At 40.0% G+C, this 15,000-nt stretch overlaps 1 protein-coding gene across 2 annotated transcripts in view; it reads right to left on the bottom strand.

Annotated features, from left to right (window-relative positions):
• Window positions 1–1,057: 1,057 nt before the first annotated feature.
• The window catches only part of LOC138974252 (uncharacterized), an 18,258-nt gene continuing 4,315 nt past the window's right edge, over window positions 1,058–15,000 (bottom strand). The window contains exons 1-4 of one of the 2 annotated variants that reach the window (XM_070346974.1): window positions 11,648–11,850; window positions 9,580–9,882; window positions 8,002–8,163; window positions 1,058–1,685 (exon numbers count right to left, since the gene is read on the bottom strand). In XM_070346974.1, coding sequence (XP_070203075.1) covers window positions 1,303–1,685; window positions 8,002–8,163; window positions 9,580–9,882; window positions 11,648–11,708 — 909 coding nt within the window. In that variant the 5' untranslated portion in view covers window positions 11,709–11,850 and the 3' untranslated portion in view covers window positions 1,058–1,302. Of the gene's footprint in view, window positions 1,686–8,001; window positions 8,164–9,579; window positions 9,883–11,647; window positions 11,851–15,000 lie in introns of those variants that run through there. The other variant, XM_070346975.1, reaches the window with a different exon arrangement.

Raw genomic sequence — 15,000 nt, 5'->3', positions numbered from 1 at the left:
CTCTCTCCCCCCCTCTCTCTCTCTTTCCCTCTCTCTCCCCTTCCCTCTCTCTCTCTCTCCCTCTCTCTTTCTCTCTCTCTCTCTCTCACTCACTCTCACTCTCTCTCTCTCTATTTCTTTCTCTCTTTGTCTCTGTATCTATCTTTGTCTCTCTCATATTATATATCTATCTCTATTTCGCTCTCTCTCTCTGTCTATGTCTCTGTCTCGCTCTCTCTCTCTGATGCAAGAAGCATTCATAACTATCGACAGTAAGATTAACAACTCCAGCATCATACATAAACACAAATTTCGAATTGGATAATGCCGTCATTTCCATTGACTGGAGATGCATAATCTAAACACGTACTCTCGTACATATCAGAATACAGAATACAGTATTTATTGAGCCAAGTGACATTAAAAAACATTTAAAGCACAAGGAATTTCGCGTAGTGTTGGTAAAATCACGCACACACACACACCCACACACACACTGACACACACACACACACGCCCACACATACACTGACATACACACCAACACACACACGCCCACACTACAGCAGTCACGATCACACCATCACACGCAGGGTAGACATGAGGTAAAACAAATGACAATCATCTATTAAAAGAAAATGTACAAAGAGTGGTCTAAGATGCTGGTGGAAGGGTCTACACAGAATACAATTTTATAATCTAATGCATAGTTAGAACTAGCCCATCCCCTCCACCCACCCACTCATGAATAACTAAAATAATTGCAGCTAAAGAAAATGTTGAACATTTGGAAATCAGGAATCACACATCAAAGTCCCACTCAACCCCCCCCCCCCTCCCCACCACCACCACCACTACCTAACACTGAGTCACAGGATGTCGTCATAGTGGATGAACTTCTCATCATTCAGCTTCATCCATTGGTATAATAACCATCATCATCATCGTCGTCATCATTCAGCTACATTCATTTTTTTTCATTTCATTTTCTTCATTTTTATTACTTTATTGTCCCATCGCTGGGAAATTCGGGTCGCTTCCTCCCAGTGGAAAGCTAGCAGCAACGGAGTCGCGCTACCCAGGTGTCTGCGTGTTTAGGTGTATTCAGCCACCTGCACTTATGGCAGAATGACCAAGGTCTTTTACGTGCCATTGTGATGACACGGGGGTGGGACATGGCTTCCGTCTCTGGGTCTGCACATAAAGTTGACCCGTGTCCGTCCCGGCCCGAATTCGAACCTGCGACCTTTCGATCACAAGTCCAGTGCTCTACCAACTGAGCTACCGGGCCCCATTAATATATCATCATCATTATCATCATCGTCAACATTCCGTCACATTCATTGGTATATAATCATCATCATCATCATCATCATCGTCATCATCATCAACAGAGCCTTCATCTCCAAGCTCGACAGCACTGCAATTTTGATAGACATCGTCAGTCTCCGCTGACTGCGTGTTCAGATCGGTGTACGCACCGTCGTCGTCCTTGGCCTGTGTCAGCATGGGCTCGTAGGCGTTCGGGCAAGGGCACGTCGCGTGAGAACCATCCATCTCAACCTCACCCTCTTCCACGTCCTGATGACAAAGGAGAGGTACTCCAGCTCGTGGTCGCTGAGGTTGGCTGATGGGCTCATCGTCAGGAAGGACGTATATATTGGAGTCACTGTCATCGCTTGATGAGGATTTTGAAGAGTCTTCATCTGTAAGCAATATTAAAAAAAAAAGTGTGTGATATGGAAAGCCTGTCATGCATTGAGAGAGATACAAAGAGAGATCAAATCAAATCAAATCAAATCAAATTTTATTTTTCGAGGGTTGTGGCATAAGCAATACAACGAGCTTTTTTTCAACCAGCCCTCGCCCAGAGAGGGGACTAATCTAATCACATATTTACACGGATATTAACGTAGAAAAAAAGGTTAAAAAACACAACAACATATGAATATTTACACATTACATATTATACACAAATATAAAGCGTCGTATATGTAACGTAGTGAAAACAATGCTGAATACACATGCATGAGTAAATGTGTTATTAAAGCTTTGAGTGTTTTTGTGTGGATATAATGAACACTGATGCTTTCGACACATGAAAATAAACCTAAAACGAAGTCTTCCATCACTGTGACGTTTCGTAATTTAACATAAAATACAACGAAATGTGGTTTTTGAAAGTATTGAGACTCATTGGGACTCTCACAAATTCCGGGAGAGAAGTCCACAAGACGTTGCCAGAATAGGCTAATAGTCCAGGCATCTTAGCCACTTTAGTGAAGGGAACGTTGAAGTGACAATGACTAGGTTTAAAATGTCCCTTATCAGAAAGTTCAACCTCATTCGTTTGATGTTTATTAAGCACATTTTCATATAAAGTTGGCGCTTCATACGGAAAAATGGCTTTGAAATTGACCCAAATCCTTCTTTGGGCTCTGTAAATGTCGTTTGGGGGTATGGTTGTAAAATGGTATCTACTGGTCACCCCAATGTATAAACTGAAAACTATTTCTGCACCAGAACACGCAGAAAGGATTGTATCTGCCTGATGTCTGATGCTTTTCAAAATCCCCAACCACTAACACCTTCAAAACGGACTTTAACTGACACTGTTGTTTTTCCCTATATAATCCTTACTATTTTTCCGAGACGTCGTCGTGTTGTGTATTTAGCTTGCCACAACCTCATACATGGTCCTAAAAGTTAAAGTTGAAGAAAATACTAAAGATAAATGAAAAAGCTGACGCAGTGTCATTCGCACCGTGAATCCCCCCATGGGAACATACTAAAGTCTGGTTCCAAATAGGCTCAATTTCCTTCTATTTCTTTGTATTTCTGCCTCGTAGGGGTAGGGGTGTTCAAACCAAAGGCACCTTTAAACCAAAATTCAAATCACACATCTTACAATACTAAGACACTCAGCAGTAAAAGGGTGTCTGCTGGTAAAAAATTCCAAACAATCCTAAAAGTACTTCACTACTAAAAGTGCTTTTAAAAAGAGCCGTTATTTTTCCCTCTATATTCAGTATTGTGTTTTCTGCGAACATGTAGTCTATTTAGATGGTTGTCGTGTGCACTTGAGTTGCTAAAGCGTTTTCAGTTGGGCATATGTCGAAAAGCAAAGAATTAGCCCTTTGAAAACCATCAGAACTGTCACACAAAAATAACATTTACCTATCTCACCAACTGACCAAACATAGGGCTTTTCCTTATGTATTATGTATTGTCGTGTTTTTTGTAGCATACTTGTGAAAACAGCCACCACTGTTGTAAATGATACTTTAAAGAGCATTATTTCATTTTTACAGTTGAAGGACAACCTGGACTGCCGTATATTACAGCTGTTTTACAATCAGCCAAAATTTTCTTAACAAACGTATGTTAAGAACAACTCCCACAGTGAAATTGAAGGAAAACAAAGTGAAAATCCGCCTGCCATAGAGGAGCTAAAGAATCAACAATAAACGACTGCATGGATAGCTTGATGCACGAATGCATTGCGGACATGTTTGTCTCCAACCAAGAGAAAGTTCCAAAAAATCCCTTTTGTGCTTCTTATTATACAGTGACGTCAAAGACAGCCTTTTCTGCTGTTCATACATTCAGGGGTTATGGTTACACTAAACGACGTAGTTGTAGCCATACTGCCATCCAGATTTATTTTTTCCTTGCGAGCAGTCACAGGGTGTTTGTGCTGTCTGCCAACCGTTAGATGACCCCGCCCAAGTCTGTTAAGGGACCGTTTGACCGTTATAGAACGCGTCTTTTTGATTTTTTGGCACAGTTGGAAACGGTTGATTTTTATCCCTACCATTGTTTCCAAACATTATATAGGAATGTTTTGTGAACAACGGATAATAGCCGCTACTCGCATGTGTAGCAAAAGTGAGCGTACATACTCACCCTGGTCGTCCAGCCGTTGTCCGTTGCCCGTCTTTATCTGTCTGTACTGAACATTACCTTTGGATATTTCTCCAACGCTATGAAGTGAAGAAACACCAAATGTTGCAAAATGTTGTATGTATGAACAGCAGAAAAGGCTGTCTTTGACGTCACTGTATAATAAGAAGCACAAAAGGGATTTTTTGGAACTTTCTCTTGGTTGGAGACAAACATGTCCGCAATGCATTCGTGCATCAAGCTATCCATGCAGTCGTTTATTGTTGATTCTTTAGCTCCTCTATGGCAGGGGGATTTTCAATTTGTTTTCCTTCAATTTCACTATGGGAGTTGTTCTTAACATACGTTTGTTAAGAAAATTTTGGCTGATTGTAAAACAGCTGTAATATACGGCAGTCCAGGTTGTCCTTCAACTGTAAAAATGAAATAATGCTCTTTAAAGTATCATTTACAACAGTGGTGGCTGTTTTCACAAGTATGCTACAAAAAACACGACAATACATAATACATAAGGAAAAGCCCTATGTTTGGTCAGTTGGTGAGATAGGTAAATGTTATTTTTGTGTGACAGTTCTGATGGTTTTCAAAGGGCTAATTCTTTGCTTTTCGACATATGCCCAACTGAAAACGCTTTAGCAACTCAAGTGCACACGACAACCATCTAAATAGACTACATGTTCGCAGAAAACACAATACTGAATATAGAGGGAAAAATAACGGCTCTTTTTAAAAGCACTTTTAGTAGTGAAGTACTTTTAGGATTGTTTGGAATTTTTTACCAGCAGACACCCTTTTACTGCTGAGTGTCTTAGTATTGTAAGATGTGTGATTTGAATTTTGGTTTAAAGGTGCCTTTGGTTTGAACACCCCTACCCCTACGAGGCAGAAATACAAAGAAATAGAAGGAAATTGAGCCTATTTGGAACCAGACTTTAGTATGTTCCCATGGGGGGATTCACGGTGCGAATGACACTGCGTCAGCTTTTTCATTTATCTTTAGTATTTTCTTCAACTTTAACTTTTAGGACCATGTATGAGGTTGTGGCAAGCTAAATACACAACACGACGACGTCTCGGAAAAATAGTAAGGATTATATAGGGAAAAACAACAGTGTCAGTTAAAGTCCGTTTTGAAGGTGTTAGTGGTTGGGGATTTTGAAAAGCATCAGACATCAGGCAGATACAATCCTTTCTGCGTGTTCTGGTGCAGAAATAGTTTTCAGTTTATACATTGGGGTGACCAGTAGATACCATTTTACAACCATACCCCCAAACGACATTTACAGAGCCCAAAGAAGGATTTGGGTCAATTTCAAAGCCATTTTTCCGTATGAAGCGCCAACTTTATATGAAAATGTGCTTAATAAACATCAAACGAATGAGGTTGAACTTTCTGATAAGGGACATTTTAAACCTAGTCATTGTCACTTCAACGTTGTTCTCTAATATGCCTGGACTATAAGCTTGATTTGAAGAGATCTATCCTTGGAATTGGGACGTTAAACTTTCGGTTTGGTTTGACTTTAAAGTTTGCGACGAAAGTTCGTGGTGCACGGCCGGAAAGTATTTTGTGAAGGAGCACGCCTTCATTTAATTTAAATCTGTCTTTTAATGGGAGAATCTTAAGTTTCTTATAATCATCAAATACAAGACTGAATTGTTTCAGTAAAATTAGTTTCAGCGCTCGCCTATGTAAACTAAACAATGGTTTTAACATATTAGCACTGGCAGAGTCCCAGATGGTTGAACAATAATCTGTGATGGTTTGTATATATGCGCTTAAAGTATAATAACCTTGAGTGCTGATCTAGAAAGTGTTTAATTCTATTTAACTGATATATTTTTCTCGAGATTGTTTTACATACCGACCGAACATGATGGGCCCAAGACAAATCATTATCGATATTTACTCCCAAAACTTTATGATCTCCTACCTCCTCTATTGCGTCGTTACCAATTAATATGGAATGAGGATTGTTTCGTATGTTTTGTCTCTTTTGTCTTGTTGTTATTAACATGTAATTGGTCTTTTTAGGGTGAAGACTCATGTGGTTATATTCCGTCCAATGAATGAGATCATCTACACTGTTCTGCAACGATGAATAAACTTTGTCTAATTTTTTATCAGTAGTGTGTAGGGTCGTATCGTCAGCAAAGAGTTCGCAGTCATCATTAATACTAAGAGGAAGATTATTACTATACAGGGAAAAGAGTAGTGGTCCAAGGACAGAACCCTGGGGAACCCCTTATAACACAGGTCTTTTGCTGGATACGCAGACAGACTGCTCTCGCCCGGCTAAGAAAGAGGAGAGCAGGCATAAGGTTTGGGGTGACATTCTATATTCAACTAATTTTCTTAATAGTAATTCATGATTAATAACGTCGAAAGCTTTAGCAAAATCGACGAATAGGACACCACAGAGTTGATTATTATTAATGCTACTAAGCCAATTTTCAAGAAGGTTTGTTAATGCTGTGTGGCACGAATGATTTTCTCTAAAACCTGACTGGTTGGAATGTATAAGATCGTATTTCTTCTAAGAGAGAGAGACATAGACAAAGACAACGAGAGAGAGAGAGAGAGAGAGAGAGAGAGAGAGAGAGAGAGAGAGAGAGAGAGAGAGAGAGAGAGAGAGTGTTGATGACAGATATAGGGAAGAAATGTAAGATATGATAATGCTTTCTTTATGCGACTAATGGTATTAGCAAACGCTGATTTCTTTGTTTACATCCTACAAGATGAATGACATAGATGATATCACTACATAACAGTAATATTACAAAATATAAAGGAGAGAGAGAGAGAGAGATAGAGAAATAGAAATAGAGAGAGAGAGAAAGAGAGAGAGAAAGAGAGAGAGAAAGAGAGAACAAGAAGAACAAGAACAAGATTTTATTCCTTTAAGGCCTTAGCCCCTTTCGGAAGGGGGCTGGTTACACAAAAGTAGAGCGTGTGTGCAGCAGCAATCCACACACGCGTCGTTTCAAGTGAACAGAAGAAAAGACAATGTATAATCATAAAATACTAATGCTTAAACAGCGTTTTCTAAACATTTAAATGAAAAATACAAGAACTTAGCTACATTGCAAAGTATAGTTTCATTTTTCACAGACAACAACAGTGCAAGTTTGAAGTTCGAAGGACATCTACAAAATTTTGCTGGAATAAATTGACGTCTTAGATTTTCCAGTGTAGGGCAGCATAAAACAAAATGCAATTCATCTTCAGTACTAGATTGACACAAACGACAGACCAAATTATTTTCACTTACAGCTTTATACCTTTCTGTATGTAAAGCAAGTCTGGAAATACCCAATCTAAATTTAACCAAAACATTTAAAATGTGTCTGTTTACTGGAATTGACAAGTATGTTTCTACAAGATTTGTTGTCTTAAAGGTACGGTACAATGCAAACCGGTCGCTAGTCTGAATATGATTATCCCACTCTTGCCACCGGCAGTCAATAATGCGTTGCTTAAAACATGCCAAAAACGAATTAATACAGGCTACACCTTGGTTAATCCATACATACTGAAAACCATATCGACACAGGCACAACCGTACCTGTGATGCCCAAGTAGATTTACCTCTGCTATCTAGAGAAAACAACATCTTATATGCTTTACGGGGTAATCTACTGTCATCCATTCTTGTCAGTTTCAGCCAGTATCTTATGCAACGTACATATGAATTTAAGTAAATGGGATAACGTCCAAATTCACCATATACAAGATCATTAGGAGTACGCCTGTCAACACCTAAAAAACGTTTTAAAGCAAACAAATGCACCTTTTCTACTGTTGCTGCCTGCATCAGACCCCATACCTCGGCACCATACTGAACAATAGGTTGAACTTGTGAGTCAAAAAGCTTGATAAAAACATCCAAAGACAATCTATCGAATTTATACAAATTACTCATAATATTTATTATTATTATTATGAGAGACAGAAAGAGAGAGATAGAGAGAGACAGAGAAAGAGAGACAGAGAGAGAGAGATGGGGGGGGGGGCAACAATGTATGATGACTTTTGGGTTATTGGATTGGTTGCTAAACATTTCAACGGCTTGTTTCTTTTTGTAACAGAACACAATCCAAGAGCAAAAGAAAACATACCACATTTTCGCTTGTTCCATCTTTTGCGCAAGTTGGTGAAGAGTGTGTTGCCGTGAAGTCGTCTTCTGATGACGGCAATGAGGACAATCACCAGGGCGAGGACAGGGAGCCCCAGCACACCGACCACCAGTCCGAGAGGGTTGTACTGTTTCTCTGGTAAGTCTGCAACAAATCAAGTCACATACTTGCACACAGTTGCAGATCAAGATAGCAGCGAGGGTGTTCGGACATCTAAGAGAGTCTGCACACAGTTGCAGATCAAGATAGCAGCGAGGGTGTTCGGACATCTAAGAGAGTCTGCACACAGTTGCAGATCAAGATAGCAGCGAGGGTGTTCGGACATCTAAGAGAGTCTGCACACAGTTGACTCTGGGAAATAAAGCCCACTCCGAACGTTGGGGTCCAATCCACGCCGATAACGACAACTGGTTTCAAAGCCAACGCTCCTGCCAAATGAGTCGTATGCCCGCCCATCAGAAATTCCAGTAACCCGAAAGTCCTCACTTGTTTGGGCTAGTGCTGGACCAAAAGTGCAGGATTTAGCTGATACAAAGAGTTTGGCAGTAAGGGTTGTCATACATTGTGTTATAACACTTGACCACATAAACTAGTTCTTCTTCTTCTGCGTTCGACTGACTGCACTATACAAGTCACACAAACATAAACTAGTGATTTACCAGCAGTTTTGCAAAAACAAACTGTGTTCAGTGTCATATATAGCCTCGTTGTGTGTGTGGTGGAATTGCGACCAAAAGGCACGATCACGAACAGGACTACAACGAATCATCAAACAGTTCATTGTCCACTATTTCATAACACTATCACTAAGAGACTTCTTAGTTATGAGAACTATTTCAGTCGCAATGTAGGACTTTGACAGAGCTATAGTCTTTGCTTATCCTGTGAAGGCGCTACAGACGCAATGCGCCTTTGACCAGACAGCGGTATACAGAAGTACAGATTTGTGTGCGTCTTTTGTATACTAAATGAGAAGAAGTTAAACAAATGCATGCATGTCTTACTTGTGTAGCCACACCCGACCTATCTCGAGGTTGACGTTCTGTTATTAACCATTATTTACAATTAATATTTATATAATGTAGCTTTGAATCGATATGATGGCAATATGAAGAAACCTATGTCACTCCTCAGTGTAGACATGCGAGAATGGTTTGGATTGCCAAACATTTTTTCTTCTAATATTTACTAACAAACACCTTCTCAAAATATTGCAAAACTTCTTAAAGGGGAACCATTTCTTCTTAACATGATTACTGTCACTTTTATCCGTTACGCATTGTTCAGTGTTATAGCTGTAACCGAGTGCCGTAACACTACGATTACCTCGGGAGGCGAAGAGCACCCAAACAGGATTGAAAATGTTAGGGCTAATTTCTTAGCCCTATAAAAACTGTTATGCAAACTCGAAGGTTTCCATTAACATACAGACAATCGGAAACCACCAGACCCCATCACAAACATAATTCCACAATCCACCGGTGTTGACTTAAAGGCCAACAACTCGGGTGCAGAGTCTGCTGTGAAAGGAGCGGTAGCCTCCCCTGTCACATAACATACCTTCAATGTTGTACACAGCTACGGTAATGACATCAGGGTGAGTGAAATTTTCTCTCCAAACAGCAGTGCAGGTGCAGCGGACACTGTTGAGAGTGCTGAGCACACGATGCACTGTGAGAAAACTGGACATGTGCGTTGCATTCTTCTCGTCATTTCCATCAGAAAGCGAGGGGTTAACGCAGTGAAAATGGAGTTCATCGGGTTGAGGATTCCCGCCTGTTGCGATGCAGGTAAGGTTGTCTCCTGGCTGTAGCACATGCTCTGAGGCTGACGGGTGAATGACTGGCTTGCCTGATGGAGATTCTGTGACAAAACCAGGAGCCAGTAGTGCATCGACGTCGCTAGTACAGTGACATGCCTCTGTACAGAAGTTGCAACTAACGCATTGTGGTGCGGCGTTACAAATCTCATTAAGTGCCAATATTATTGCTGGCATTCGTGTTGACGCATCTGAGTAAAATGCACAGAACCCACACGCACGACGTTTTACTGGCAACTCATGTTTGACTTTGACAACAAACACATCTCAACAGACAAACACATCTCAACAGACAAAAACACATCTCAGCAGACAAACACATCTCAACAGACAAACACATCTCAACAGAGGGTGATGTTAACCTTGAGTTACACTGTGGGTTACCCTTAGTATAAATTATGCCCAGGGCTCAGCAATAGTATATCTAAGGGTTATGTATCAAGTATGACAACGTTTATGACGTTTCTGTGCTATTGTATTATTGTTATTCCTTTGTTTTCTGTTTCTTTGTTGGTTGGTAATTAATGTTGGTCAATTATCTGTTTGATTGAATGGTCGGTTGCTATTTGTTTCGGTCTTGTGATTTGTTGAATTTGGGGATATAGGGCGGATCGTTTTCCAGATAGAGTGACTGAAAGTAACCGTCATATAATTGATGATTACAATTTCATAGATATAGAAGTAAATATCAACGGATAAACATAAATATATTAATTCACTCATCAAACAATCAATCCTTTCATCTATCAACCAATGCATCATTCGTCAATCAGACACATACACACAAACACCTACGCTTGTGTATATGTTCAGAGAACTTTCCTCTTAATGGAAGGTATTTGGACACACACGGCTTCGAACCTCGCAAACAATATTTCCCTAAAACGCTAGCTTACAGCTACGCCCTTGCTATCGTTCAGAGTTGAGTTGACTGCATTTGATAAAAACGAATGAAAAACACAAAACACACACACACACACACACACACACACACACACACACACACACACACACACACACACACACACACACACACTCACTCGCATACACACACACACACACACACACACACACACACACACACACACAGACTCAAACTCAAACTCAAACTGGACAATGACAGGCACTACGTTTATTGAATGAGTGTACAGGAAATATATCAGTAATGACACCTACAATAGCTCTATTCAAAACATGTGTATCTTGGCTGTCATTCAAAGCACTGGTGACAGTTATTCAAGATAATGACTACTGGTCTCGTTTGCAATTATACATGGATTTGTCTTTTATATATCTTAGTAAACGATAATGTGTTGTTACATTTAGCATTTTTAATAATGTCTTGCGTCGTTTTCGAAATGATACTGTCCATGTCCTTGTCTTAAAAAAAAAAAAATAGTATTACTAGTGGATTAAAAATAGTATTACTAGTAGTACGTGCTCCTTTCACACCCCTTACTTGTGGTTCCCCCCTCCAATGTTTGTCCCCGTAACAACAAGGGCATGTACTCTATCTCAGCCCGTACAAACCCGACACACTTATTTTCGGAATTCGTTTATCCCACTTAAAGATCAAGTAACCAAAGGGAAGTAAGCGCCCTAAATTAAACTAACACATTTAGTAGTAGTAGTAGTAGTACTACTACTACTACCACTACCACTACCACTACCACTACTACTACTACTACTACTACTTATACAAGGACATATATCATCCCACATAAAAGCATGATGGTTGCTCTTTCGCTGTGAACATGCGTTCACACGGGGACAGGACAGTCCCTGTGATACGGAATCGTTCGTTCTTACCTCCACACAGGTTTGAAATAAACCGACAGAAGCAGAACACCATGACACACCACCACCGCATGACTGCACTCTCTTACACAATCCCCAGCTCAGACCGTCTTCAGTGTAAGAATTGATCAACTTCGTCCAGTGTTGTATGTCAATCATTTCCGTGTGTGGTTAAGTTTAAAGTGACTCATGTTTAGCCAGATGAATAGAAAGTGGGTAGAAAGTGGTTCGTATATTGTGTGTCCTAAATCAAACAGTACCACTTTGTTTCACTTCAATAAAAACTTAAATAACTGTTGGGATTTCTAACAGAAACATGGTTGCACGCACGCACGCACACAAATGGCCACACAGGCGTAAAAACCCATACATACACAAATACACCAGATTTGAAACATAACTTTATGTTGGTTAATTACGTAGCAGATCCTCCCACGTGTTAATACTTAATGTGATGCAATTTCGTAAATATGGGGACGTAATTGATTCTTTCTTTCTTTCTTTATTTTGGTGTTTAACGTCGTTTTCAACCACGAAGGTTATATCGCGACGGACGTAATTGATTGTTATTCGGCATGAACTTGCATGGTATATCGTGAGATATCAGGGTAATCTACCTGAGGCGGAATATAATATAATATATACACTTACACCAGGATATAATGCCAGCCAATCAGCCCGAAAAATAAGACTCGTGAAGAGGCATGATGTCATGTAGTTATTGCGATGTATAACATGATACAATTAGCAATAATAATAATAATAAAACATTCTTCTATAGTGCTGTTCACCGCCAGATAACAGTCTCATGGCGCTTTACATTGGACATTAACATTCAACATTTTACATATAAAAAGTTTCCTCGTAAGAAATAAAATACAAGCATTATTAGCTTACATTTCACAAAACACATCCACATACATAAGATAATCTAGAAGATCAAAAAAAGAAGAAAAATACATAAGATAATTACTAGACACATAATTACACATAAACAGTCTGAGAAATAAAACAGAACTCACATAAAAGCGTACAGATCTAAAACAGAACGAAGATGTAACATAGACTGTCGGGCAACAAATTAAACAACAAACAACAGGCATATATACTGTATTATAGAACTACATTAGGACCTTTAAATATCCTTAGCGGATTGTGACTTTATTCAGTTATTCTGCAGAAAAGACAAATGCTGGAGAAAAACCGTTCTTTTCTGCAGCATTTCTGCATAATGTCATCTTTCGCCAAAGCAGTGTTTTTTTTCTGCAGCAAAACATTTTACTGCAGTAAAATTGAAATCAAGAATGCTGCAGTAAAACGGTGCTGTTGTTTTACTGCAGAAAACCTATTTACATTTTTTCTGCAGCATTTTGTACTGGCTCTTGGCGGATTATGACATTATTCAGTTATTCTGGAGAAAAACCAAAATGCTGGAGAAAAGTTGTCTTTTCTGCAGCATTTCTGCATAATGTCATCTTTCGCCGAAGCAACGTTTTTTACTGCAGCATAATGTTTACTTGGTTTTCTGCAGCATTATTGCGATTAACTTTTTCTTCAGAATAGTCTGTGTAAAGTAGCGTTTGTATTCGTCGCCCCCTGGGATAGCATAATAGTTTGTTCCGCAGTGTACCAATCAGAAGGCGTGTAGCATAAGGGCATTATATTCAACTTCACAATGGCGGCCGAAAGTGAACAATTTCTGAAGCAAATCGAACACGAAGTGGACTCCTGCGTTTGTCTGGGAAAATGTGACAATGTTGCTGACAGGTGCCATTGTTTAATTTGAAACTTTGAACTTCCGGCGGAAAGGAAGTCAGACAGACGAAATACATACTATTGGTAATTCTGGATGAGTCCATCTCTCGACAGAGGGGGGCTCGCGTGCTCCAACATTATAATGAGCCAGTACAAAATGCTGCAGAAAAAGTGTAAACAGGTTTTCTGCAGTAAAACAACAGCACCGTTTTACTGCAGCATTCTTGATTTCAATTTTACTGCAGTAAAATGTTTTGCTCCAGAAAAACCCGTTGCTTCGGGGTGTTGTAGGTAGCTCTGTTTCCTCCTTGGGGATGAAGCTACCAGGGGAAGGGATTGTGTTGGAGGTGCGGGTAGAGGGGTAGCCCTTCCGGTGCTCCCCCTTTGACCTCCCTAGTCTAGGACCCTGGGTCTTCGCGAGGTGGCCATTGTGGCGTAATTCCTCCGGACTAGCATAACGTTTCCCTATCCCAAGACCGACCGTGCGTGGTCTATGACCACATCCTCTACGAGGTGACCCTATCAACTAGGCAGCGCAAGCCCCTAGGCGAAACACGGCGGATCTAGAGGAGAGAACCTCGATAAAAAAAATCTGAGCTGCCATGAAGACGGAGCATGTTGGCTGAGGACAGCGGGCAGACCTTCTGTACCGACACCCATCTACAGTCTACAGGAGAAAACCAGGCATGCACGCACCAAACCCAACATGGCCATACAAACAGCTTCGGCGAAAGATGACATTATGCAGAAATGCTGCAGAAAAGACAGTTTTTCTCCAGCATTTCTGTTTTTTCTGCAGGATAACTGAATAATGCCAAAATGCTGAAGAAAAAGTGTAAACAGTTTTTCTCCAGTAAAACAACATCACCGGTTTACTGCAGCATTCTTGATTTCAATTTTACAGCAGTAAAACTGCAGAAAAAAACGTTGCTCTCGCGAAAGATGACATTATGCAGAAATGCTGCAGAAACAAAAAGTTTTTCTCCAGCATTTCTGTTTTTCTGCAGAATAACTGAATAAAGTCATAATCCGCTAAGGATATTTAAACCCTATACACATTAAAACATCGAATTCGTGACTAACACAGTGTGTGCCTGTTCATTGTGTGGGATGGTGCACATAATCACGATTAGTTTGGGTGAACGAGTTTGAACGAATTGCCAATTTAGATTTTGAAAGCAATCCTTGTTTCATCGGGGAAGGTTTACATGAGGCCATGTTCTTTTGATTGCAAATACTTCCTTGTGTGATCTAGACACACGAGGGAGGTTACTCTTTACAGTAGAAAGGGAGGAAGAAAGAACAAGTCGCGTAAAGCGAAAATACAATATTTAGTCAAGTAGCTGTCGAACTCACAGAATGAAACTGAACGCAATGCCATTTTTCAGCAAGACCGTATACTCGTAGCATCGTCAGTCCACCGCTCATGGCAAAGGCAGTGAAATTGACAAGAAGAGCGGGGTAGTAGTTGCGCTAAGAAGGATAGCACGCTTTTCTGTACCTCTCTTTGTTTTAACTTTCTGAGCGTGTTTTTAATCCAAACATATCATATCTATATGTTTTTGGAATCAGAAACCGACAAGGAATAAGATGAAAGTGTTTTTAAATTG

This window comes from Littorina saxatilis, linkage group LG8 (assembly GCF_037325665.1).
Source record: "Littorina saxatilis isolate snail1 linkage group LG8, US_GU_Lsax_2.0, whole genome shotgun sequence".
Classification (NCBI taxonomy): domain Eukaryota; kingdom Metazoa; phylum Mollusca; class Gastropoda; order Littorinimorpha; family Littorinidae; genus Littorina; species Littorina saxatilis.
This window is presented reverse-complemented; position numbering and strand designations above follow the sequence as displayed.